The 25,735-nt window shown below is 66.1% G+C and overlaps 2 protein-coding genes across 6 annotated transcripts; both read right to left on the bottom strand.

The window, feature by feature from the left end:
- Positions 1-11: 11 nt before the first annotated feature.
- LOC136112718 (sodium/potassium-transporting ATPase subunit alpha-2) lies at positions 12-17,701 on the bottom strand. Of its 4 annotated transcripts, XM_065857526.2 has the most exons (24): positions 17,618-17,659; positions 15,387-15,475; positions 15,179-15,283; positions 15,031-15,090; positions 14,052-14,255; positions 11,293-11,406; positions 11,015-11,149; positions 10,062-10,179; positions 9,704-9,972; positions 8,769-8,967; positions 8,484-8,593; positions 8,269-8,403; positions 7,992-8,181; positions 6,367-6,542; positions 6,046-6,182; positions 5,057-5,207; positions 3,895-4,063; positions 3,666-3,820; positions 3,473-3,596; positions 2,213-2,358; positions 982-1,112; positions 793-894; positions 630-721; positions 12-224 (listed from the first exon to the last, which is right to left on the bottom strand). In XM_065857526.2, the coding sequence occupies exons 2-24, from the start codon at positions 15,435-15,437 to the stop codon at positions 196-198; spliced, it is 3,102 nt and encodes a 1,033-aa protein (XP_065713598.1). In that variant the 5' UTR covers positions 15,438-15,475; positions 17,618-17,659; the 3' UTR covers positions 12-195. The 4 variants fall into 4 exon arrangements, with proteins under 4 accessions (XP_065713598.1, XP_065713599.1, XP_071656537.1 ...); XM_065857527.2 differs by lacking the exon at positions 15,387-15,475 and having other exon boundaries at positions 17,618-17,701; XM_071800436.1 differs by lacking the exons at positions 14,052-14,255; positions 15,031-15,090; positions 15,179-15,283; positions 15,387-15,475; positions 17,618-17,659 and adding an exon at positions 12,717-12,729.
- Positions 17,702-20,609: 2,908 nt separating this feature from the next.
- On the bottom strand, positions 20,610-24,750 carry KCNJ9 (potassium inwardly rectifying channel subfamily J member 9). 2 transcript variants are annotated; one of them, XM_065857609.2, is made up of 3 exons: positions 24,570-24,746; positions 23,083-23,990; positions 20,610-20,991 (listed from the first exon to the last, which is right to left on the bottom strand). In XM_065857609.2, exons 2-3 carry the CDS (start codon positions 23,975-23,977, stop codon positions 20,681-20,683), a joined length of 1,206 nt encoding a protein of 401 aa, XP_065713681.1. In that variant the 5' UTR covers positions 23,978-23,990; positions 24,570-24,746; the 3' UTR covers positions 20,610-20,680. The 2 variants fall into 2 exon arrangements, with proteins under 2 accessions (XP_065713681.1, XP_071656553.1); XM_071800452.1 differs by lacking the exon at positions 20,610-20,991 and adding an exon at positions 21,000-22,999 and having other exon boundaries at positions 24,570-24,750.
- Between the last annotated feature and the right edge of the window lie 985 nt (positions 24,751-25,735).

The raw sequence follows: 25,735 nt of genomic DNA, 5'->3' as shown, positions 1-25,735 counted from the left end.
ACCAGTGCACAAAAGGGTTAAACTGGTTTATTGCTCTGAAGTTGGGGGGTGGGGGGGGGGGGTCTGGGTGCTCCGTGGGGCGCTCCACGCACTCCTGGGTCCCCCATTGACCAGGGGGGGCCCGACCCCCCCACGCTGTGCCCACGGGGTTAGTAGGGGGGTGCAGGGTGGGGTGAGGGGGGGCCGCACGGATATTTAATAGTAGGTCTCCTTCTCCACCCAGCCTGTAAAGGGGGGGGTGTCAGTGGGGTGAAATGGGGGGTGTCCCCCCCTCCAGGTTCTGGGGGTGTCCCCGCATCTCTCCTGGGGGGCCCCCCACTTCTTTTCCCATGGGGGCTCCCCGTGTCTCCCCACCCCCCATGGGTGCCCCCCCACCCACCTTGGGTACCCCCCAACCCCTCCCTGGGTGCCCCCTCACTTCTTGGGGTGCAGGTGCCAGCCCTAAGGGGGGTGCAGCAAACCAACACGGGGGGGTCGGGGGCTGGGCCAGTTTGGGGGGAGCAGCGATGCTTTTGGGGTGCAAAGGGGGGGAAAGCCCGTACTGGGGGGGTTTAGGGGTGCAGGGGAGAGCGATGCCCACCCGGGGGGGGTGATACCCATGGGGGGGTCACACCGGGGGGGTCACTCACCGCCGGGGTAGCGGCGCAGGATGAGCTTGCGCACCTCGTCATAGGCGAAGATGAGGAGGCTGTAGGGGAAGGCGCAGAACCACCAGGTGACCCTAGAGGGGGAAGAAGCGTTAGTGGGGGGCACCCATGGGTGGGGGGGCACCCCCCATCCTCCCAGACTCACTTGAGGGGGTACATGCGCAGGGCCACCCCCATGCCAGGGCAATAGGACAGGAACGCGGCCAACGCCGTCTCCTCCAGCAACCCGAAAATCAGGATCTTGTTCCTATGGGAAAACAGCACCGTCGGGGGGTGGGTGTTGGGTGGGGGGCACCCATGGGTGCTGGGGTTTCGGGGTGGGGGGGTCACCCACTTCATGCCCTGCTGGAAGACGGAGTTGCGTCGGGTCTTGCAGATGATGAGGTCGGCCCACTGCACCACCACGATGCTGGCGAAGAACGCCGTGTGGCACGTGAACTCCACCACCTTGCGCTGCTCGTACGTCTGGGGGGGGACACGGGCTCAGCGGGACCCCCCCGGGACCCCCCGTGCATGGGGGAGCACGCACAAGCACGCACGGTGCAGGTGCATGAGCGTGCAAGGGTGTGCATGAGGGTGCATGAGGGGTGCATGGATGTGCGTGGGGGTGCATGGGGGTGCACGGGGGGGTGCACAAGGGATGCATGAGGGTGCATGGGGGTGCACCGGGGGTGCATGGGGGTGCACAAGGGCGCATGGGGGTGCACGGGGGTTGCACAAGGGATGCATGAGGGTGCATGGGGGTACATGAGGGGTGCACAGGGGGTGCAAAAGGGATGCATGAGGGTGCATGGGGGGGTACGTTAGGGGTGCATGGGGGCGCACAAGGGTGCATGGGGGTACATGAGGGGTGCATGGGGGTGCACAGGGGGTGCACAAGGGATGCATGAGGGTGCATGGGGGTACGTTAGGGGTGCATGGGGGCGCACAAGGGTGCATGGGGGTACATGAGGGGTGCATGGGGGTGCACAGGGCGTGCAAAAGGGATGCATGAGGGTGCATGGGGGTACGTTAGGGGTGCACAAGGGTGTATGGGGGTACATGAGGGGTGCATGGGGTTGCATGGGGTTGCACAAGGGATGCACAAGGGTGCACGGGGGTACGTTAGGGGTGCATGGGGATGCATGAGGGGTGCATGGGGGTTGCACAAGGGATGCACAAGGGTGCATGGAGGGTGCACGGGGGTTGCACAAGGGATGCACGAGGGTGCACGGGGGGGGTACATGAGGGGTGTATGGGGGTGCACAAGGGTGCACAAGGGTGCATGGGGGGGTACACAGGGATGCACAAGGGCGCATGTGGGTGTATGGGATTGCACAAGGGATGCACGAGGGTGCACGGGGGGGTACACGAGGGGTGCATGGGGATGCACAAGGGTGCACGAGGGGTGCATGGGGGTGTACAAAGCATGCACGCGGGTGCATGTGGGGTACATGGGGGGTGCATGGGATTGCACAAGGGATGCACGAGGGTGCACAAGGGTACACGAGAGGTGCATGGGGATGCACAAGCGTGCACGGGAGGTGCATGGGGGTGCACGGGGGGGTTCAGGAGGCCCCACGCACCCACTCCTGGCCGTAGGAATCCTCCAGGTCGTTGGTGGAGCGGTCGTCCCAGGCCAGGCGGATCCCCACCAGCGTCCCGGGCAGGAACCCGTTCTCCGCCAGGATCACGAAGTAGGTGAAGAACCCGCCCAGCGCCTGGATCATCCCTGCGGGATCCACAACGGGGAGCGGGGATCAGTGCTGGGATCAGAATCAGGATCAGGGATTGGCGCTGGGGTCAGAATTGGGATCAGGGGTTTGCACTGGGATTGAGGATGGGCACTGGGATCAGGGATTGGCACTGGGACCAGAGATCAGCACTGGGATCCACTGGGATCAGGGACCAGCACAGGGATTGGGGATCAGTACAGGGATCAGGGACTGGCTCCCAGATTGGGGATCAGCATCGGGATCACATCCCAGGATGGGGGATTGATGTCACCTCGGGGGACGTCCCTTGGCACCTCCAGTGGGTGCCCTGTGTCCCCAGTGTCTCCTGTCCCCCCGGGTCCCCATCGCACCGATCTGCCCATGTAACCCTATCCCCCCCTGTCCCCCGTGTCCCCCCCATCACACTGATCTGTCCATAGTCCCCTGTCCCCCGTGTCACCCCTGTCACACCAATCTGCCCATAGGCCTCTGTCCCCCCCTGTCCCCTGTGTCCCCCTCATCGCACCAATCTGTCCGTAGTCCCCTGTCCCCCCCTGTCCCCCGTGTCCCCATCGCACCAATCTGCCCATATAACCCTATCCCCTCCTGTCCCCTGTGTCCCCCCGTCACACTGATCTGCCCACAAGCCCCTGTCCCCCCCTGTCCCCCATGTCCCCATCACACCGATCTGCCCATAGGCCCCTGTTCCCCTCTGTCCCCGATGTCCCCCCATCGCACCAATCTGCCCATAGGCCCCTGTCCCCCCTGTCCCCTGTGTCCCCCCCATTGCACAGATCTGTCCGTAGTCCCCTGTCCCCCCTGTCCCCCGTGTCCCCCCCGTCACACCAATCTGCCCATAGGCCCCTGTCCCCCCTGTCCCCTGTGTCCCTCCTGTCCCCCGTGTCCCCCCCATCGCACCAATCTGTCCATAGTCCCCTGTCCCCCCCGTCCCCCATGTCCCCCCCATTGCACAGATCTGTCCGTAGTCCCCTGTCCCGCCCTGTCCCTGTGTCCCCATCACACTGATCTGTCCATAGGCTCCTGTCCACCCCTGTCCCCCGTGTCCCCCCATTGCACTGATCTGTCCGTAGTCCCCTGTCCCCCCCGTCCCCCGTGTCCCCCCCATCGCACCGATCTGCCCGTAGGCCATGCTGATCAGCCTCTCATTCACCAGCTTGTCCGTCCGCGGGTTCCGCGGCTGCCGCTTCATGATGTCGCTCTCGGCCGCCTCGTAGGCCAGCGAGATGGCGGGGACCTGGGGGGGACCGGCGTCCGTCACCCCCCGTGTCACCCCCTGTCACCCCCCGCGACCCCCCGTCCTCACCATGTCGGTGCCCAGGTCGATGCAGAGGATGGTGACGGTGCCCAGCGGCAGCGGGATGTTGGCGATGATGAAGAGGAGGAAGGGGGTGATCTCGGGGATGTTGCTGGTCAGGGTGTATGCGATTGACTTCTTCAGGTTGTCAAAGATCAGGCGGCCTTGTGTGGGGGACAGCGGGGTGTCACCGGGGTGTCCCCATCATCATCATCCTCCCCACGGGTTCATCCCTGACCTTCCTCCACGCCGGTGACGATGGAGGCAAAGTTGTCGTCCAGCAGGATCATGTCGGCCGCCTGCTTGGAGACGTCGGAGCCGGCGATGCCCATGGCGATGCCGATGTCGGCTTTCTTCAGCGCCGGGGAGTCGTTCACCCCGTCCCCCGTCACCGCCACGATGGCCCCCTGGGGACACGGGGGTCAGGAACAGTGGGGATGGGGCGTGGGGTGTTGAGGGGCATGGGGACACCACGGGGACACCTTGGGGACAGGGGCACTGTGGGCACAAAGATGGAGAAACCGTGGGGTATGGGGACACCATGGGGACACCACAGGGACACCATGGGGACTGGGGCACTCTGGGCATGAGGACGGAGACACTGTGGGGCACAGGGATGGGGACACCATAGGGACATCATGGGGTCACCATGGGGACAGGAGCACTGTGGGCATGAGGATGGAGACACCGTGGGGCACAGTGATGGGGACACCATGGGGACAGGAGCACTGTGGGCACAGGATGGAGACACCATGGGGTACAGGGATGACGACACCATGGGGACAGGGGCTCTGTGGGCACGAGGACGGAGACACCATGGGGCATGGGGACACCACAGGGACAGCATGGGGACAGGGGCACTGTGGGCACAGGATGGAGACACCATGGCGTACAGGGATGGGGACACCATGGGGACACCTTGGGGACAGGGGCACTGTGGGCACAAAGATGGAGAAACCGTGGGGCATGGAGACACCATGGGGACACCACGGGGACACCACGGGGACATCATGGGGACATCATGGGGACATCATGGGGACAGGGGCACTCTGGGCATGAGGACGGAGACACTGTGGGGCACAGTGATGGGGACACCATGGGGACAGGGGCACTGTGAGCACAAGGATGGAGACACCATGGGGCACAGGGATGGGGACACCATGGGGACAGGGGCACTGTGGGCACGAGGGTGGAGACACCATGGGGCACAGGGATGGGAACACCACGGGGACACCAGGACCCCTTGGTGTAGGGGGCCAGGGGCACTGCATGGAGCACAGGGATGGGGACAGAGTGGGGCACAGGGACTGCACAGAAGTGGTGGCACCATGTTGCACGGGGACATCGTGGGCCAGCAGGGCACACGGGGACAGCAGGGGCCATGGGGACACAGGGGCCACCTGGCGCTGGCAGCCCTCCACGATGATGAGCTTCTGCTGGGGGGACGTGCGGGCGAAGACGATCTCCGTGTGGTTCTTGAGGATCTCGTCCAGCTGCTCCGAGCTCATGTCCTTCAGGTCGGAGCCGTGCACCACGCAGGCCTTGGCCTCCCTGCGTTTCGGATGGAGGTCAATGCCCTCATCTGAAGGCCATTGGCCTCTCCTTGACCTCCTTTCCTGGCATCATGTCCTATATTATCCTTGCTCTTATTACAAGTATGTGAAATAAACACTTTGGTGTTTTTCGTCTGGGGACCAAAACCTGACCAACTGAGTACACCATCCCATCCACCTGATACTTCATAGAGAAGTGGGAGATCACGAGGATCTCGCCCCGTTTCCTTATGGCGACATTAGGAGAGGACCTTGCGAGTCGTCCCTGCCAACTGAGGCCAGTGAGAGAGTGAATCCAGCTCCGGTTGGCTGGAGAGTCCAGTCCGGGACTTTGGCTGCCGGCTTGTGAACTGAGGCCAGTGAGAGAGTGAATCCAGCTCCGGTTGGCTGGAGAGTCCAGCCCGGGACTTCGGCTGCCGGCTCTGCAGTTGCCGGGACTTTCAACATTGGGTTTGTATATTTTGTATTATTTTCTCTATTTTATCAATAGTCTTTAATTTTCCCAACTCTCTTCTCTCTGTCCTTTCCCTCCCGATCCCCTGTCCTTAGTGGGAAGGAGGAGATGGAGGGGCTGAAGGGGGAAGAGGAGGTAACAATACATCTGCCACGGTCTTATTGTCACCTCGACACCTCCTCAGCCTCCTTGTTCTCCTCCTGAAAGCTCAGTCTCTGTCCCACAAAACAGTTTATGACCCTACTGAAGATTTTACAAACTATGCAGCCACTGTCTAGCGCTGGGTCATCTTGCTTGGACCATCCTTATGCCAAGAAAGGTTGGAATAAGCCCCCAATTCGGGGTGCTGGAGCCCCAATTCCCCCCTGGCACCGGCACCTACCGGGGGTTGACCTGGCTGACCGGGATGTTGAGCCGCGCCGCAATGTCCTCCACCGTCTCGTTGCCCTCCGAGATGATCCCCACCCCCTTGGCAATGGCCTTGGCCGTGATGGGGTGGTCCCCGGTCACCATGATCACCTGGGGGGGGATGCAGAGGGGTCACACCCCACTGGGGGCGTCCCCAGGAGGCGCAGAGATGGGGCGACCCCAAGGGAGCTTGGCAATGGCCTTGGCAGCGATGGGGTGGCCCCTGGTCACCATGGTCACTTTGGGGGGCACGCAGAGGGGTGACAGCTTGGGAGGGGGGCCGGGGGGGTCTCACCTTGATGCCGGCGCTGCGACACTTGCCCACGGCATCAGGGACGGCGGCGCGGGGGGGGTCGATCATGGACATGAGCCCCACGAAGACGAGGTCGCTGGTGGGGAAGTTCACCTCGTCGGCATCGAACTTGAACCCGCGCGGGAACTTGTCCGGGGGCAGGTAGAGGTGACAGAAACCTGGGGGACACGGGCGGGTCATGGGGTGGGGACACCCCCGAGCCCCCCTGCCCTCCCTTGGTGCTCCTCATCCTTGCTGTGACCTCCCCAGTGACACCTTTGACCCCAGGTCCCTTGTGCACCCCATGTCCCCTGTGTCCCCAAGTGTCCCCAAGTTCTTACCCCCCCGCCCCAGCTCGTGTCTCCTGTCACATTGCCCGTGTCCCTACACCCTCATGTCACTCGCATTCCCCTGTCCCAGTGTCCCTTTGCCCCCACCTCCTTCATCCCCCTGCCACCATGTCCTCATGTCCCTCATGTCCCACATATCCCCATGTCCCCTATGTTCCTGACATTCCCATGTCCCCCACATCCCCACGTCCCCCATGTCCCCCACATCTCCCACATCCCCCACGTCCCCCGTATCGCCATGTCCCCCATGTCCCTGACATCCCCATGTCCCCCACATCCCCACACCCCTCCATGTCCCACATATCCTCACGTCCCCCATGTCCCCACATCACCCATATCCCCATGTCCCCCACATCTCCCACATCCCCACGTCTCTCATATCCCTATGTCCCCCATGTTCTCCACATCCCCACGTCCCACATGTCCCCAAGTCCCCCATGTTCCCCAGATCCCCACGTCCCACATCTCCCCCACATCCCCATGTCCTTCATGTCCCCCATATCCCCATGTCCCCCACATCTCCCATGTCCCCCATATCCCCGTGTCCCCCATGTTCTCCACATTCCCACGTCCCACATGTTCCCATGTCCCCAGGTCCCCCATGTTCCCCACATCCCCATGCTCCCCATGTTCCCCATATCCCCCGTGTTCCCCATATCCCCATGTCCCACATCTCCCCCACGTCCCCATGTCCCTCATGTCCCCCCCCATCTCCCCCACATCCTCATGTCCCCCCATCTCCCCCACATCCTCATGTCCCCCCATCTCCCCCACGTCCTCATGTCCCTCATGTCCCCCCATCTCCCCCACATCCCCATGTCTCCCATGTCCCCCCATCTCCCCCACATCCCCATGTCCCTCATGTCCCCCTCATCTCCCCCACATCCCCATGTCTCCCATGTCCCCCCATCCCCCCCACATCCCCATGTCCCTCATGTCCCCCCCATCTCCCCCACATCCCCATGTCTCCCATGTCCCCCCATCTCCCCCACATCCCCATGTCCCTCATGTCTCCCCCATCTCTCCCACATCCCCATGTCCCCCATCTCCCCCACATCCCCATATCCCCATGTCCCCCCATCTCCCCCACATCCCCATGTCTCCCATGTCCCCCCATCTCCCCCACATCCCCATGTCCCTCATGTCTCCCCCATCTCTCCCACATCCCCATGTCCCCCCATCTCCCCCACATCCCCATGTCCCTCATGTCCCCCCCATCTCCCCCACATGCCCCCCATCTCTGCCCTGTGCCCCACAGCCCCGGTGCCCCCTGCTCACCCAGGACGCGCTCCCCCAGCCCCCCCAGCTCCAGGTACGCGTTCTGAAAGGCCTCGCGCATCTCGGGGTCCAGCGGCAGCTCCTGGCCCTGCAGCAGGATGCGGGAGCAGCGGTCCAGGATGCGCTCGGGGGCCCCTTTCATCACCAGGAGATGCCCTTGCGGGTCGTCCTCCCGCTCATGGATGGACAACTGCGGGCACAACAGGGGACACTGGCACCGTGTGGCACCCCAGGACTGTCCCCAGTGTCCCCGTGGCCACCACCGGTCCCCCCACACCTGGTATTTATTGGTGGAGTTGAAGGGGATCTCGGTGACTTTGGGGTTCTTGTCCCGCATCTTCTTGACGGAGCCGCAGGAGAGCTGGATGCACTTGAGCAGCGCCGACTCCGACGCGTCCCCCGCCGTGTCCCTCTGTGGGGACAGGCGCTCAGGGTGACACCGGTGACACCGCCACCGTCCCGGCTCTTCGGGGGAGGATTTTGGGGGGGTACCTTGGAAATGGAGATGTTCTCCTGGCCCGGCTTGAAGACGGCGCGGTTGCAGAGCCCGGCGATGCGAGCCAGGGCCGCCCAGGTGGGCGAGCGCTTGTCGAAGGTGGCACCTGGGGGACAGCGGCCCCATCAGCCACCCCAAGTCCCCACCCTCCGCTGGGGACACCCCCTGTGCTCCCAGAGGTGCCCTGGGGTGCCAGGAGGTCAAAATCTGGATGCAAGGTAAGAAAAGGGGTGTCCTGGGTGCTGCTGGGGTTTGGGGTGCTCCGGGTGCCCCCCACCCACCCGACTGGTCCTCGGTGGTGTCGGCCTCGTGGATCTGGTTGTCGAACCACATGTGCGCCACCGTCATGCGGTTCTGGGTGAGGGTGCCGGTCTTGTCGGAGCAGATGGTGGAGGTGGAGCCCAAGGTCTCCACGGCCTCCAGGTTCTTCACCAGGCAGTTCTTGCGCGCCATGCGCTTGGCCGTCAGCGTCAGGCACACCTGGGGGGCACAGGGGCACCCATGGGGGTCAGTGAGCACAGGGCATTGCTGGGGAACCTGGGTCGGACCAGCAGAACCAGCGCCCGCCACCTCCCTCCCAGTAGAACCAGTGCCCATCATCTTCCTCCCAGTAGAACCAGAGCCCATCACCTCCCACCCAGTAGAACCAGCACCCATCATCTTCTGCCCATCACCTTCCTCCCAATAGAACCAGCACCCACCACCTCCCTCCCAGTAGAACCAGCACCCATCACCTCTCTCCCAGTGGAACCAGCACCCATCATCTTCCTCCCAGTGGAACCAGTACCCATCACTTCCCTCCCAGTAGAACCAGCACCCATCACTTCTCTCCCAGTAGAACCAGCACCTATCATCTTTCTCCCAGTAGAACCAGCACCCATCACCTCTCTCCCAGTGGAACCAGCACCCATCATCTTCCTCCCAGTAGAACCAGCACCCATCATCTTCCTCCCAGTAGTACCAGCACCCATCATCTTCTTCACAGTGGAACCAGTACCCATCACTTCTCTCCCAGTGGAACCAGAACCCATCACCTCCCTCCCAGTAGAACCAGCACCCATCACCTCTCTCCCAGTGGAACCAGCACCCATCACCTCCCTCCCAGTAGAACCAGCACCCATCACTTCTCTCCCAGTGGAACCAGCACCCATCACCTTCCTCCCAGTAGAACCAGTGCCCCCGCACCACCCCACCCCTCTGCTCCGCTGGCCCTCACGGTGACGGTGGCCAGCAGCCCCTCGGGGACGTTGGCCACGATGATGCCGATGAGGAAGATGACGGCCTCCAGCCACGTGTAGCCCAGGATGAGGGAGAGGATGAAGAAGGAGAGGCCGAGGAAGACGGCGACGCCGGTGATGAGGCGGATGAAGTGCTCGATCTCCATGGCGATGGGCGTGCGGCCCACCTCCAGCCCTGAGGCCAGCGACGCGATGCGCCCCATCACCGTGCGGTCCCCCGTCGAGATGACGATGCCGCGGGCGGTGCCTGGGGGGTGACACAACCCAGGGAGCGGTGACACAGCCAAGGACCCCCCCAGAAACCCCCTGGCACGGGCAGGGACCCCCAGGACCCACCTTCCACGCAGTTGGTGGAGAAGAAGCAGATGTTGCGGGTCTCCAGTGGGTTCTCGTGGGTGAACTCGGGCGAGCGCGTCTGCGGCTCCGACTCCCCCGTCAGTGACGAGTTGTCCACCTGGGGGGGGACATGGGGTGGGTGACACGCATGGGGGCTCAGCTGGATGGACCCCTGGGCCATAGGGGCCACAGGGTGCCAGCCCTGTTGTCCCCATGCTGGCCCCAGTGTCCCCATGCCAGCCCCAGTGTCCCCATGCCAGTCAGAGTCTCCCCATGCCAGCCCCAGTGTTCCCATGCCGGCCAGAATGTCCCCATGCCAGCTCCAGTGTCCCCATGCCGGCCCCAGTGTCCCCATGCCAGCCAGAGTCTCCCCATGCCAGCCCCAGTGTCCCCATGCCGGCCCCAGTGTCCCCATGCCAGCCAGAGTGTCTCCATACCAGCCCCAGTGTCCCCATGCCAGTCCCAGTGTCCCCATGCCAGTCCCAGTGTCCCCATGCCAGTCAGAGTGTCCCCATGCCAGCCCCATTGTCCCCGTGCCGGGTCCAGTGTCCCCATGCTGGTTCCAGTGTCCCCATGCCGGCCCCAGTGTCCCCATGCGGGTTCCAGTGTCCCCATGCCAGCCCCAGTGTCCCCATGCCAGCCCCATTGTCCCCGTGCCGGGTCCAGTGTCCCCATGTCGGCCCCAGTGTCCCCATGCTGTCCAGAGTGTCCCCATGCCAGCCTCAGTGTCCCCATGCTGGCGCCAGTGTCCCCATGCCGGCCCCAGTGTCCCCATGCTGGCGCCAGTGTCCCCATGCCGGCCCCAGTGTCCCCATGCCAGCCTCAGTGTCCCCATGCCGGTCCCAGTGTCCCCGTGCCGGCTCCAGTGTCCCCATGCCGGCCCCAGTGTCCCCATGCCAGCCCCATTGTCCCCACACTTCCTGGTGCTCCCCATGTCTCCCGGTGCCCCCCACCTTGCAGCCGTGGGACGAGATGATGCGCATGTCGGCGGGGACGCGGTCCCCCCCCTTCACCTCCACCAGGTCGCCCACCACCACGTTCTCCGCGTTGATCTGGATCTTCTCGCCCTCACGGATCACCAGCGCTTGCTGGAAGGGGTGACAGGACACCCTGAGGGACACCCCGAGGGACACCCCGAGGGACACCCCGAGGGACACCCTGAGGGACACCCGGGCACCCTAAGGAACCCAGGCACCCCCCAGCACCCCCTGTGCCCCCACCAGGGTCCTACCTGGGGCACCATGTTCTTGAAGGAGTCCATGATCTTGGAGCTTTTGGCTTCTTGGTAGTAGGAGAAGCAGCCGGTGACAATGACAACGGCAGCCAGGACCACCCCCAGGTACAGCTGGGACCAGGTGGCACCTCAGCACCCTGGGGTGCAGGAGGGGACCCCCCCTGTGCCCCCCTGGCCCATTTGCCCCCCAAGACTGCAATGGAGCCCCCTGGGTGCCTGTGTCCCCTGCAATGCCCATGTCCCCATGGTACCTGTTCCCCCCCCACCCAGTGCTTGTGCACCCCAGGGTGCTCAAGGACCCCACAGACCCCACGTCCCCATGATGTCTGTGGCCTCCCAAGGGTGCCTGTGCCCCCCCCAGGGTCCTGGTGCCCCCCCCGGGTCCTGGTGCCCCCCATGGGTGCCCACGGTTCTGCAGCACTTGTGCACCCCATGTCCCAACATCCCCATGATGCCCGTACCCCCAAAAGTTGCCTGTGCCCCCCCAAGGTGCCTGTGCCTCTCAGGGTCCCCATGCCCCACATGACACCCATCGCCCCCCCCAATTCTCGTGATGCCCACAGCCCCCCCATGATGCCTGTGCCCCCCAAAAGGTGACTGTGCCCCCCAAAAGGTGACTGTGCCCCCCAAGGTGCCCATGCTCATACAGTGCTTGTGCACCCCCCCAGCGCCCATGTCCCAACATCCCCGTGATGGCCGTGTCCCCAAAATGTTCTTGTGCCCCCCAAATGTGCCTGTGCCCCCCCCCCCAGGTTGCCTGTGTCCCCCAAGGGTGCCTGTGCCCCCCAAAAGGTGCCCGTGCCCCTCAGGGTCCCTGTGCCTCTCAGGGTCCCCATGCCCCACATGACACCCATTGCCCCCCAATCCTCATGATGCTCATGGCCCCCTGTGACACCTGTGCCCCCCCAAGTTCCTTGTGCCCCCCGCCACAATACCTGAACCCTCCCATAGTTGCTGGAGAGCTCATCCCCCATGCTGACCCCCTCATCACCCCCAGCCCCCCTGTAAGTGCCCCCCATCGCCCCCCCTGGCACCCCTGTTCACGTTGTCATTGGAGGGCTCGTCCCCCATGGTGACCCCCTCATCATCCCCAGCCCACCTCTAAGTACCCCCCAACGCCCCCCATCGCGCCCCCCGCTCACGTTGTCATTGAAGGGCTCGTCCCCCATGGTGACCCCCTCATCACCCTCAGCCCCTCTCTAAGTGCCCCCATCGCCCCCCCTGGCACCCCCGTTCACGTTGTCATTGGAGGGCTCGTCCCCCATGGTGACCCCCTCATCACCCCCAGCCCCCCTCTAAGTGCCCCCCATGGCGCCCCCGCTCACGTTGTCGTTGGAGGGCTCGTCCTCCATGGTGACCCCCTCATCACACCCAGCCCCTCTCTAAGTGCCCCCATCGCCCCCCATGGCTCCCCCGCTCACGTTGTCGTTGGAGGGCTCATCCCCCATGGTGACCCCCTCATCACACCCAGCCCCTCTCTAAGTGCCCCCATCGCCCCCCATGGCTCCCCTGCTCACGGTGTCGTTGGAGGGCTCGTCCCCCATGGTGACCCCCTCATCACCCCCAGCCCCCCTCTAAGTGCCCCCCATCGCCCCCTATCGCGCCCCCTGCTCATGTTGTCATTGGAGGGCTCATCCCCCATGGTGACCCCCTCATCACCCCCAGCCCCCCTCTAAGTGCCCCCATCGCCCCCCATCGCACCCCCTGCTCACATTGTCATTGGAGGGCTCATCCCCCATGGTGACCCCCTCATCACCCCCAGCCCCCCTCTAAGTGCCCCCCATCGCCCCCCATGGCGCCCCCGCTCACGTTGTCGTTGGAGGGCTCGTCCCCCATGGTGACCCCCTCATCACTCCCAGCCCCCCTCTAAGTGCCCCCCATGGCGCCCCCACTCACGTTGTCATTGGAGGGCTCGTCCTCCATGGTGACCCCCTCATCACCCCCAGCCCCCCTCTAAGTGCCCCCCATGGTGTCCCCACTCACGTTGTCATTGGAGGGCTCATCCCCCATGGTGACCCCCTCATCATCCCCCAGCCCCTCTCTAAGTGCCCCCCATCGCCCCCCATCGCGTCCCCTGCTCACATTGTCATAGGAGGGCTCATCCCCCATGGTGACCCCCTCATCACCCCCAACCCCACTCTAAGTGCCCCCCATCCCCCCCCATGGCGCCCCTGCTCACGTTGTCATTGGAGGGCTCGTCCTCCATGGTGACCCCCTCATCACCCCCAGCCCCCCTCTAAGTGCCCCCCATCGCCCCCCATGGCACCCCCTGCTCACGTTGTCCTTGGAGGGCTCATCCCCCATGGTGACCCCCTCATCACCCCCCAGCCCCCCTCTAAGTGCCCCCCATCGCCCCCCATAGCGCCCCTGCTCACGTTGTCATTGGAGGGCTCATCCCCCATGGTGACCCCCTCATCACCCCCCAGCCCCCCTCTAAGTGCCCCCCATCGCCCCCCATCGCGCCCCCTGCTCACATTGTCATTGGAGGGCTCGTCCCCCATGGTGACCCCCTCATCATCCCCAGCCCCCCTCTAAGTGCCCCCCATGGCGCCCCCACTCACGTTGTCATTGGAGGGCTCGTCCCCCATGGTGACCCCCTCATCATCCCCCAGCCCCCCTCTAAGTGCCCCCCATCGCCCCCCATGGCGCCCCCGCTCACGTTGTCATTGGAGGGCTCATCCCCCATGGTGACCCCCTCATCACCCCCAGCCCCCCTCTAAGTGCCCCCCATCGCCCCCCATGGCGCCCCCGCTCACGTTGTCGTTGGAGGGCTCGTCCTCCATGGCTGCCTGGATGCCGTAGGCCAGGAAGCAGAGGATGGCGCCGATCCAGAGCAGGATGGAGAAGCCCCCGAAAAGCTGCCGGCAGAACTTGACCCACTCGGGGGTGGTCGGGGGGGGCGTCAGCGCGTTGGGACCGTCCTGAACCAGGATCTCGGCCGCCCGCGCGTTGGTCAGGCCCTGGTGGGGGACACACGGTGCCACTGGGGAGCCAGGGGACACCCTGAGGGTGACATGGGCAGGGGACATGTGGGGTATGGCTGGGGGGACAATGGGGATGGGGGCACAGGTGGGTGTCACCCATGGGGACAGGGTGGCAGGAGGGGACAGGGGACATGGGTGGGTGTCACCCCCAGGGTCAGGAGGGGACAGGGGACATGGGTAGGTGTCACCCCCAGGGGCAGGGGGGGACAAGGGACATGGGTGGGTGTCACCCAATGGGACAGGGTGGCAGGAGGGGACAGGGGACACTGGTTGGTGCCCCCCATGGGGGCAGGAGGGGACAGGGGACATGGGTGGGTGTCAACCCCGGGGCAGGAAGGGACAGGGGACATAGCTGGGTGTCACCCATGGGGACAGGGTGGCAGGAGGGGACAGGGGACACGACTGGGTGTCACCCATGGGGACAGGAGGGGACAGGGGACGTGGGTGGGTGTCACCCCCGGGGCAGGAGGGGACAGGGGACATGGGTGGGTGTCACCCATGGGGACAGAAGGGGACAGGGGACATGGGTGGGTGTCACCCCGGGGGCAGGGGACACTGGTGGGTGTCCCCCATGTGGACAGTAGGGGACATGGCCCATGGGTGGGTGTCACCCATGGGGGCAGGAGGGGACATGGGACATCGGGGGGTGTCCCCCATGGGAGTAGGAGGGGACAGGGGACACAGGTGGCTTTCACCCCTGGGGGCAGTAGGGACACAGGACACCGAAGTGTGCCACTTGGGGACATCTCACCCGGGACAGATCCACCTGGTACTTCCTGCCCAGCTCATCCAGGGACAGCTTGTGGTCGTCCTGTTGGGGACACGTCCCCCATGTCACCCCGGGGGGGCCGCGCCAGCCGCCCCCTCTGTCCCCACTGTCCCCCCGGTCCCCTGCTCACCAAGTTCACCTCCTTCTTCAGCTCATCCAGCTCCTTCTCCTTCTGCTTCCTCTTGCCCCCCCCATTCTCCGAGGTGGTGGCAGCGGGCGAGTACTCGCGGCCGGCCTGGATTTTGGAGGGGGGGGGGACACCCATGGGGACAATGGCACCGCCGTGTGGGGTCCCCCCCGCCGCACGGCCCTCGCCTCGTGGGGGGCACGGGCATTACCATGGGCATGGATGTCACCGCCAGCATGGGGGTCACGGTGGCCACGGGCATCGGCGAGGGAACGGGCGTCACCGGGGGCGCGGGGGGGGCTGCGGGCACCGGGGGCAGCGTGGGCATGGGGGGCACCGAGGGGTGGGGGGGACACAAGTAGGGGGGTGGCAGTGAGGGCAGGGGTGACACTGTGGTCATGGCGGGGGGGGGGGCGGGGGTCAGTGTCCCCTGGGGTGTCCCCAAGGTGCGGGGGTGTCCCCATGGCCACAGGGGTGTCCCCAAGGTGCGGGGGTGTTGCTTTGTCCATGCGGGGGGTCACCGTGGTTTGGGGCGGGGGGGTCACTAAGGTAATGGGGGTCACACTGGAGTGTCCCCAGGACTGGGGGGAGAGGTGACACTGCAGTCATGGGGGTGTCACTGTTCCCAGGGGGGTCACTGTCCCCAGTGGGGTCACTGTGACCACAGGGGTGTCCCCAAGGCCACGGGGGTGTCGCTTTGTCCATGGGGTGGGGGTCCTTGGGACTGTGCTGGTGGGGGGGTCACCGTGGTGAGGGGGTCACTGTGGTCATAGGAGTGTCCCCAAGACTGTGAGAAGGGGTGGCTCTGTGGTCACAGGGGTGGCACTGTCCCCAGGGGTGTCACTGTGGCCACGGGGGGGTGTCCCCAAGGCCACGGGGGAGTGTCGCTTTGTCCATGGGGTGAGGGGTCACCGTGGTTGGGGGGGGGGGGGGTCACTGTGGTCATGGGAGGGTCCCCAGGACCTGGGGAAGGGGTGACACTGCAGTCACAGGGTTGTCGCTGTCCCCAGGGGTCTCACTGTCCCCAGGGGTGTCCCCAAGGCCTCGGGGGTGTCGCTTTGCCCATGGAGGGGGCCACCATGGTTGGGGGGGAGGGGGTCACTGTGGTCATGGGAGGGTCACTGTGGTCATGGGAGGGTCACTGTGGTCATCGGAGTGTCCCCAGGACCAGGGGAAGGGGTGACACTGCAGTCACAGTGGTGTCACTGCAGTCACAGGGGTGCCACTGTCCCCAGGGGTGTCCCCGTGGCCATGGGGGGGTCCCCACAGTCCGTGGAGAGGGACACGCCACCGCCACCAGCAATGTCCCGGAGAGGCAGGGGTGTCACGGCGGGCAGGGGACAGGCGGGGGTGACACGGCAGCAGGGGGTCCCCGGGGCTGGCAGGGCTGGTGACACGTCTGTCCCCGCGCCCGGAGCTTGGCAGGAGCAGGAGGGGCCGGGGGGGGCCGATGCGCTCATGGAAAACGGCCCCGGTGCCAAGAACAACGGCCGGGGCGGGGGGGTCGTGTTACCGCGGGGACGGAGACACGCGGGGCGCCCACATACCCCCCCACGGGGCGACATCTCGCGTGGGGAAGCTCTGCTGTCTGTCCCCCCCCCCCCCGCGGGGATACTTTGCATGGGTGGGGGGGTCCCAATGCTACGGCACCCCAGGATTTTGGGGGGATGGTGGGTGTTGTGTCTGTGTCCCCCCCACGTCGGTATTTCCCTGGGGTGACTCGGGGGGGACACCCGGGGACGGGACACCCACGTTTTCCGGGGTAACCCCTTTTTTGGGTGGGTGTCGGCGTGGGGGGTCCCGGCCGTGCCAAGCGGGACGGGGCGGGGGGGCCTCGGTGGGATGGGGGGGGACCCGGGCGAGGTGCCAACCCCGGCTCAGGGCCCCCCCGCGGCCGTTGCCACGGCAGCCGCGACCCTGGCGCTGAGCAGCCGCGGGCACGGGGCCACGGGCACGGGTGGGGGACGGGCACGGGGAGGGGAATGTGTGCTGGGGTACAGGGGGGGTCCAGGCGGGGGAACCCCGGTTCCGTGCCTCAGTTTCCCCACCATAGGGGACCCTTTTTCCCCCGCATTCCTTCCCTGAAGAGAGGGGGACCCAGGCGTCCGGGTAGCCGCCCACGCGTGGCGGGGGTCACTCGGGAACGGGTGGTTGTGGGGGGGGGTGACTGTGTGTGGGGTGTTGGCGCGGAGGTGATGGGGGTGTCGGTGGCACCCTGGGGGTTGCAAGACGCCCGTGGGTGGGTGCCGGGGGGGGAAGTGCCCACGGGTGACAGCGGTGCCCCGCTTGGGGGGTGCCCAGGGCTGGGGGTGCGGGTGCCAGGGGCAGGTGCCGGGTCCCCGCAGGGGTGGGTGCCCTGGAGGGGGAAGGGGGGTGTGTGGGTGCCCCGCGTGGGTGGGTGCCTCGCGTGGGCGGGGGGCGCCCCGGGCCGCCCCTACTCACCCCTCTGCCCATGGCGCTGCCGTCGCTGCTCCCGGCCCGGGGCGCTCGGGGGGGACGGCGGCGGAGGCGGCCGAGAAAAACCCTCCCGGCCCCGCCCGGCCCGGCCCCCCCCGCCCACCCGGCCGGGCCGGCCCCCCCCCAGACCCCCCCTCCATCCCCCAGCCCCTCCTGGCCGGACACGGACCCCCCCGCCCGAACCCCCTCCCCTCTCCGCTCCCCCCCGTTATGCGCCGGGGGGGGCTCCTCCCGCCTCCCCCCGCCCGTGCTGGGGGTCTCCACCCCCCCCCCCCACTGGAGGCAGCCGTGGGACCCAGGCATCCGGGGCGGTGGGGGGTCCTGGCCGAGCGCTGGGAACCCAGGTGTCCGGGCGGGATGGGAGGGGGGGGGCTGCCCTCTCCTGACCCCCCCCGTGCTGACCCAAAGCTGAGGGGAGGTGTCAGGGGACCCAGGCATCCGGACCCCCCACACCGACCCCCCAGCTCGCCGAAGGGGGGGACAGGACACCTGCGTCCCTCCCTGCAGCCCCCCCAGCGCAGGGGGTGACCCCAGGAGGAGGGGGGGAAGTTTGTGGGGCGGGGGGGGTTGATCCCCACCCCAACGTGTCACCAATTCTCGCAGCTGGGGACGCTGGTGCCACCGGGAACGCGGGGTGGCTAAAATTAGCTGGGGAAAGGCCAGGGCCAGGAGGGGACACTGTGCCAGGGGGGGGACACTGTGCCCAGGGACAGCTGTGCCCAAGGAACTGACTGTTCCTGGCGACCGGCTGTGCTGGGGACACGGTGGTGTCTGTGGTGGCTGTGCTGGGGACACGGTTGTGCGTGGGGACACGGTTGTGCCTGCGGTGGCTGTGCTGGGGACACCGTTGTGCCCTGGGGACCCACTGTGGCTGTGGTGGGGACACTGTTGTGCCTGGGGACCGACTGTTCCCAAAGCCCTGGGGTTGTGCCTGGGGACACACGGTTGTCCCCAGGGGCCAGCTGTGCCAGGGCAGTGCCCAGTGTCACATCCCGACACCCCCCGTGTCCCCCCTCCCAGTCCCAGTGCCCCCCAGTCCCGTTCCAGGGTCCCTTCCCAGTGCAGCTCCCTCCCCGTTCCACGCCCCCCCCAAACCCCTCAAGGTCCGGCTTAGTCGCCATGGCAACCGTCAAGGGCAGCTCAAGGGCATGGGGGGGGCACGGCCGTGGGGCCCACAGCCCCCTGCACCAGTGCCACCAGTCTGCACCAGTGCCACCAGTCTGCACCAGTGCCACCAGTGTGCCCAGCACCCCCGCTCTGCTGCGCCGCTTCCCAGGTCCAGCCTTGAGCTCCCAGTGCAGCCCAGTATCCCCAGTCTGGACCAGACTTCCCAGTTTGTGCCAGCGACCCATCTGTCCCAGTATCTCCCAACCTGCCCCAATTCTCCCCCAAACCTGTCAATGCTTCCCACCTTCCCCAGCACCTCCCTGTCCAACCCCAGTCTCTCCCAGTATGCCCCAGTCTCTCCCAGTCTCCCCTCAACTGCCCCAGCAACTCAGTCTCAGTGTGCCCCAGTCCATCCCAGTCCCTCCAGTCCATCCCAATATTCCCCAGTACCCACAGTTCCCCCGTCCATCCCAGTCCCTCCCAGTCCTCCCAGTTCCCCCAGTCCATCCCAATATTCCCCAGCACCCCCAGTCCCCCCAGTCCATCCCAGTCCTTCCCAGTCCTCCCAGTTCCCCCAGTCCATTCCAGTCCCTCCCAGTTCCCCCAGTCCATCCCAATATTCCCCAGCACCCACAGTCCCCCCAGTCCATCCCAGTCCCTCCCAGTTCCCCCAGTCCATCCCAATATTCCCCAGTACCCACAGTCCCCCCAGTCCATCCCAGTCCATCCTAGTTCCCCCAGTCCATTCCAATATTCCCCAGTACCCACAGTCCCCCCAGTCCATTCCAGTATTCCCCAGCACCCACAGTCCCCCCAGTCCCTTCCAGTCCCTCCCAGTTCCTCCCAGTTCCCCCAGTCCATCCCAGTATTCCCCAACACCCACAGTCCCCACAGTCCCTCCCAGTCCCCCCACTCCATCCCAGTTGGGGCCGGGCACGTCGAGGCCAGTTGCGGGGGGGGTGTTTACCCAGCCTGTGTCCCCTGCTGTCCCCCTCCCGCTGTCCCCAAGCTGAGCAAACAGATGACGCGGGAGCAGGCGCCACGTGCTGCGACCCCACCCCGGCCCCCACGGGGGACCCAGGCGTCCGGCCCCACGGGGGACCCAGGCGTCCGGCTTCCACCCCGCTGCCCGGGGCAGCCCAGTCTTCCCAGTCACCCCAGTTCTCTGCCCAAAGTGGCAGCGTGACGCGTGTCCCCGTGGGACTGGGGGGGGTGTCCTGCACACGCGTGTGCCCCTGCCCGTGCCAGGATCGTGCCCCCGCCCCGCGCAGCTGCTGCCCGTGGGCGGCAGGAATGCGGCAGCCGGTGGGGGGGACACGGCAGGGTGGCCGTGTCGCTCCCCCCGCTGCTCACGCGTGTGCACACACATCACCCCCCCACTCCGGTCCAGCCGTGTGTGTGTGCACACGCGTGGGGACCGCCCCGATGTCCCCCGGACCCACGCGTGGCTATGAGGGGGTGCAGCTCCTGCCCCCCCCGCGGCTGCTCCACCCGCGGCGTGGGCGGGGATGGGCGGGGCAAAGGGTGGGGTGGTGGGCGGAGAAGTGGGCGGGGAGAAGAGTGGGGCAATAGGCGGGGCGACGGGCGGAGAAGCGGGCGTGGCTTCCCGATGCATCAGGGCCTATTCAGCTCCGCCCACTTCTCTAAGCCCCGCCCTCTCCGCTGCTGCTGGATCCGCGGGGGGGACAGCGGGGATGTCTCGGGGGCGGGAAGCGATGTCTCATAGTCTGGAGCCACCCCCCCAATTCCGTGGGGTGGGGGACACTAATCCCTGCCCGGTGGCAGCCCCTCCGAACCCCAAATTCCCAGATGGGTTCACCTGGCCCTCCCCGCATCCCCCTATTCAGCACCCAACCATCACTTGGCGGAGTGTGGGGGGGGTTGTATGTGTTTATTAACAGCAAACGGGGAGCAGCGGGGCGCCCAGCACCCCAGCGCCCATCACCGCCCCTCGGGGCTGGCCAGGCTGCCGTTGCGCTGGCGGGGGGTACCGGGCGGCGCCCCCCCCGCCGCCTCCTCCAGCGGCTGGTCCAGGCGGCTGGGGATGGACCAGTAGAGATGCGCGTCCCGGCGGGCGGCGGCGGCCGCCAACTGCCGGGCGCTGCAGGCGGGGGTGGGCACCGGCACGGTGTGGTGGAACCCCCCGTAGTCCACCTCGTAGAACCCTTCCTCCAGGCTGAGCAGCGGCGTGAAACGGTGGCCCCACAGCACCTCGTCCGCCAGGTACGAGCTGCGGGCCTGGCACGTCATCCCTGCGTGGGGACAGCCCGGGACAGCCCGTGACACCCGGCCCGGGGACGTGGGACATGGCGGGGTGACCCGTGCTAATGGGGTGGGTGGAGGGGGCTGTGGTGCACCCGTGGTGTGGGGCACCCCAATATCTGCAGCACCCGCTGCATAGCAGGACTTCAATCTGTGCTGCACCCACTGTGTGGGGCACCCTAATATCTGCAGCACCCAGTGCATGCAGGACCCCATTCTGTACCATACCTGGTATGTGGGGCACCCCAATATCTGAAGCACTCACCGCATGCAGGACCCCATTCTGTACTGCACCCATTGTGTGGGGCACCCCAATATCTGCAGCACTCAGTGCATACAGGACCCCATTCTGTGCTGCACCCACTGTGTGGGGCACCCTAATATCTGCAGCACCCACTGCATGCAGGACCCCATTCTGTACCATACCTGGTGTGTGGGGTACCCCAATATCTGAAGCACCCTCTGCATGCAGGACCCCAATCTGTACTGCACCCACTGTGTGGGGCACCCTAATATCTGCAGCACCCACTGCATACAGGACCTCAACTTGTGCTGCACCCACTGTCTGGGGCACCCCTATATCTGTAGCACCCACTGCATGCAGGACCCCAATCTGTGATGCACCCACTGTGTGGGGCACCCTAATATCTGCAGCACCCACTGCATACAGGACCCCAATCTGTGCTGCACCCACTGTCCGGGGCACCCCTATATCTGCAGCACCCAGTGCATGCAGGACCCCAATCTGTGTTGCACCCACTGTGTGGGGCACCCCTATATCTGCAGCACCCAGTGCATGCAGGACCCCAATCTGTGTTGCACCCACTGTGTGGGGCACCCTAATATCTGCAGCACCCAGTGCATGCAGGACCCCATTCTGTACTGCACCCATTGTGTGGGGCACCCCAATATCTGCGCCGCAATCTGTGCTGCATCTGCTGTATGGGGCACCCCTATATCTGCAGCACCCACTGCATGCAGGACCCCAATCTGTGCTGCACCCGCTGTGTGGGGCACTGCAATATTTGCACCCCAATCTGCTGCACCTGTTGTGTGGGGCACCCTAATATCTGCACCCCAATCTGTTCTGCACCAGTTGCGTGGGGCACCCCAATATCTGCAGCACCCGGTGCATGCAGGACCTCAATCTGTGCTGCACCCACTGTGTGGGGCACCCTAATATCTGCACCCCAATCTGTACTGCACCCACTGTGTGGGGCACCCCAATATCTGCAGCACCCAGTGCATGCAGGACCTTAATCTGTGCTGCACTCATTGTGTGGGGCACCCCAATATCTGCAGCACCCAGTGCATGCAGGACCTCAATCTGTGCTGCACCCACTGTGTGGGGCACCCTAATATCTGCACCCCAATCTGCTGCACCTGTTTTTTGGGTACCCCAATATCTGAAACACCCAGTGCATGCAGGACCTCATTCTGTACTGTATCTATTGCGTGAGGCACCCCAATATCTGCAGCACCCGGTGCATGCAGGACCCCAATCTGTGCTGCATATGGTGCACAGGGCACCCCAATATCTATAGCACCAAGTGCATTCAGAACCCCAATCTGTGCTGCACCTGGTGCATGGTGCACCCCAAAATCTGCAGCATCCACTGCATGCAGGACCCCAATCTGTGGTGCACCCCAAAATCTGCAGCACCCAGTGCATGAGGTGCCCTGCTCCTGGCTGGAGGGGGCTGGACTGCACCCCAGTGCACAGGGGCACCCCAATCCTGGATGGGGGGATCTGTACAGCACCCAGTTGCATGAGACACCCCAGTGAGCAGGGGACAGACTGGGACATCAGGAGCTGCCACTGTCATCGGGACCCCCTCCCCAAGCTCCTGGTGAAGGCGGCACCCCCCGCAATGGGCTTGTTCTGGAGGGGGGGACCCAGGCTGAGCTTGAGGGGGAGGGGGAATTTGGGGTCACTTCCCAGTAGGATGGGGCAGGAACACCCAGGGTTGAGATGTCCCCATGCAGGTGAGATGTCCCCTGTGAAGGTGAAGCATCCCCATGGAGATAAGATGTCCCCAAGCACATCCCACCCCCAAAGCCACCACCGGCGTCCCCGTTACCTGTGGCCTCCACCATCCCCTCGAGGATGACGACGATCTCGAAATCGTCCTTCTCCAGCTGGTGCCGCGAGACGTCCCAGAAGGGGCTGCGCTCGTCGATCTCGTGGCTGATGATGAGGGGCGAGACGAGGAAGAGCCGGTCGTCGCCCGTCTCGAAGCCCACGCTCAGGTCGGTCTGGTCCAGGGGGATGAACTCGCCCTCCTGCGTCTGCTTGGACTTGATGAGCTTGGCGCGGATGGACGCCTCCACGATGTGCGAGTCCCGCAGGTCGCCCACGCGGAACATCAGGCAGAGCCGGTCGTCCCGCAGCGAGACCACGGCGTGGGACGAGAACACCAGGGTCTCGGCGCGCTTGTTGGGTTGGGAGATCTTCACGAACATGCAGCCCACCATGAAGGCGTTGACCATGGAGCCCAGGATGGCCTGGAGGAGCAGCAACACGATGCCCTCGGGACACTTGTCGGTGATGACGCGGTGGCCGTAGCCGATGGTGGTCTCCGTCTCAATGGAGAAGAGGAAGGCGGAGACGAAACCGTTGAGGTTGTTGACGCAAGGCGTCCAAGCGTGGTCCTCCAGGTGCTCCAGGTCCCCCCGGCAGTAGGCGATGAACCACCAGATGAGGCCGAAGAAGAGCCAGGTGACGGCGTAGGCCAGGATGAAGACGAGGAGGCTGAAGCGCCACTTGAGGTCCACCAGCGTGGTGAAGATGTCGGTGAGGTAGCGGTAAGTCTCCCGCACGTTCCCGTGTTGCACGTTGCACTTCCCGTCCTTCTCCACGTAACGCTGGCGCTTGCGGGCGCCGGCCCCCCGACGCCTGGGGGGGACCAAGGGGGGCTTGGTGTCCCCCGGGAGCCCCTCGGGGACCCCGCAGAAGGCGGCGTTGTCTTGCGCCATCACCCCTCAGCGCCTGTGGGGCAAGGAGAGGGTTAAAGGCACCGCTCGGCCCCTCCAAACTGGGGGGACTGGGAGGGGACGGTGGCACCGGCTGGTGCGTGGGGGGGGCTGTCCTGGTGAATTGGGGAGGGGGGGTAAAATAAGGCAGAGGAGCGCACGGGGGTGCCGAGCCCACGCGTGTGCACGCACCTGTACACACCTGCACACGCGTGTGCACACCTTGCACACGCAGCCCCCCCCATTGCACACACCCACGTGTGCGCACCCACCCCATTCCACCTGGACCCCCCCCACGGCCCGGCCTTGGGGTCTTGTGCCCCCCCGCATCGTGGAGGACCCCCCCACTCCCACCCGGGTTCGTGGGGCCGAACGGAGGCGGGGGGGAGGAGCGCACCCTCCGCGCTCTGTGTTGGGGTGGGGGGGACCCCTCCACGCAGGCCGGGCCCCCAGCACCCCACCCGTGGAGGGGGGGTCCCCGGTGCCCCCCCATGCGCTGCGGCGGTGGGGGGTGCAGGGGGCTGTGGGGCGCAGGGGGAGCAGCAGGACCCCCCCCCCAGGCTGTGTCGTGTTCCCCCCCCGGCCCCGCACTCACCGCTCCCCCCGCGGCCGCCGCTCCCGCCGGGCCGCGCAGCCCCCGTGCGCTGCGCACATGGCGCGGGGGGCGCAGCGGGGCCGCACCGATCGCTCCCGGGCCCGCTGCCGGTGTCGGACCCGCTGTCGGTGCCGGTCCTGGTCCCGGAGCAGCCCCCCCGTTCCCGTTCCTGTCCCCCCCCACCAAACCGTTCCCTTGGCTGCGCTCCCGCCGTTCCCCGGCAACGGCTGCGCCCCGGGAGCGCGCGGCTAAAAATACCGACCAGCGCCCGCCCCCCGGGCCGCCCGCCCCCGGGTCCCCCACTCGTGACCCCCTCACCCCCCCCGGACCCTCACCCGTGACCCCCCCGCCGGTGCGGTGCACACGTGTGGGAAAGCACGCGTGGGACGGGGGTTCGCACACGCGTGTGCGGGACGCGGGGGGGGGGCGAACACCTGGGGACACCCGGGGGGGTCACGGGGGACAGGTCTGGGGGGACACACGCGCGGGGCGCAGCGGGGGGGGTGTGACACGGGGCACATCGGGGTGGGGGCGGGATGTGAACACGCGTGTGACACTGAGCACGGTGCGGGGGGGACATGCGAGGTCCCACCCTCCCCGCTGGCCCACGCAATGCACAGGTGGCCACGACTGCCCCGCGCAGGCCGAGAGCCCCCCCCTCACTTGCCCAATGCCCCCCTCACTAGGCCAGACCTCCCCCACTTGCCCAATGCCCCCCTCACTAGCCCAGACCTCCCCCACTTGCCCAATGCCCCCCTTCACTAGCCCAGACACCCCTCACTAGCCCAGTTCCTCCTCATTTGCCCAATGCCCTCTTCACTAGCCCAGACTCCCCTCGCTAGCCCAGTGCCCCCCTCACTAGCCCAGGGTCCCCCTCACTAGCACAGACCCCCTCACTAGCCCCTTTCCCTCCTCACTAGCCCAGGGCCCCCCTCACTAGCCAAGTGCCCCCCTCTCTAGCCGCCCCCCCCACTAGCCAGGGCTCGGTGGTCACTAGCCACCCTCCGTCCTTTCCAGACCCTCCCCCGGTGCCGCCTTCGGGAGCCCCCGCGCAGCCCCGGCCCCCCCGGGAGGACAAAGGCGCTTTGTCCCTCGGCCCCGGGGAACCGGCCCCGGAACAGCGGAGCCTTGTGCGGGGGGGCCCGGAGCCGCGCCCCGCGCTGCCA

The sequence above is a fragment of the Patagioenas fasciata genome, chromosome 30 (assembly GCF_037038585.1).
Source record: "Patagioenas fasciata isolate bPatFas1 chromosome 30, bPatFas1.hap1, whole genome shotgun sequence".
Taxonomy (NCBI): Eukaryota; Metazoa; Chordata; class Aves; order Columbiformes; family Columbidae; genus Patagioenas; species Patagioenas fasciata.
The sequence above is the reverse complement of the archived record's forward strand: the minus strand, read 5'-3'. Positions and strand labels throughout refer to the sequence as shown.

Bases quoted from the DNA above. Each gene is read 5' to 3' on its own strand.
- KCNJ9 (XM_065857609.2), bottom strand. From the start codon at position 23,977: ATGGCGCAAGACAACGCCGCCTTCTGCGGGGTCCCCGAGGGGCTCCCG. The intron at 20,992-23,082 runs GTAACGGGGACG...GTCCCCACGCAG, and splicing joins GGGGATGGTGGAGGCCACAG to GGATGACGTGCCAGGCCCGC.
- LOC136112718 (XM_065857526.2), bottom strand. From the start codon at position 15,437: ATGCCCGTGGCCACCGTGACCCCCATGCTGGCGGTGACATCCATGCCC. The intron at 10,180-11,014 runs GTGGGGGGCACC...GTCCCCCCCCAG, and splicing joins TCTCGTCCCACGGCTGCAAG to GTGGACAACTCGTCACTGAC. The intron at 895-981 runs GTGGGTGACCCC...GTTTTCCCATAG, and splicing joins GTCTTCCAGCAGGGCATGAA to GAACAAGATCCTGATTTTCG.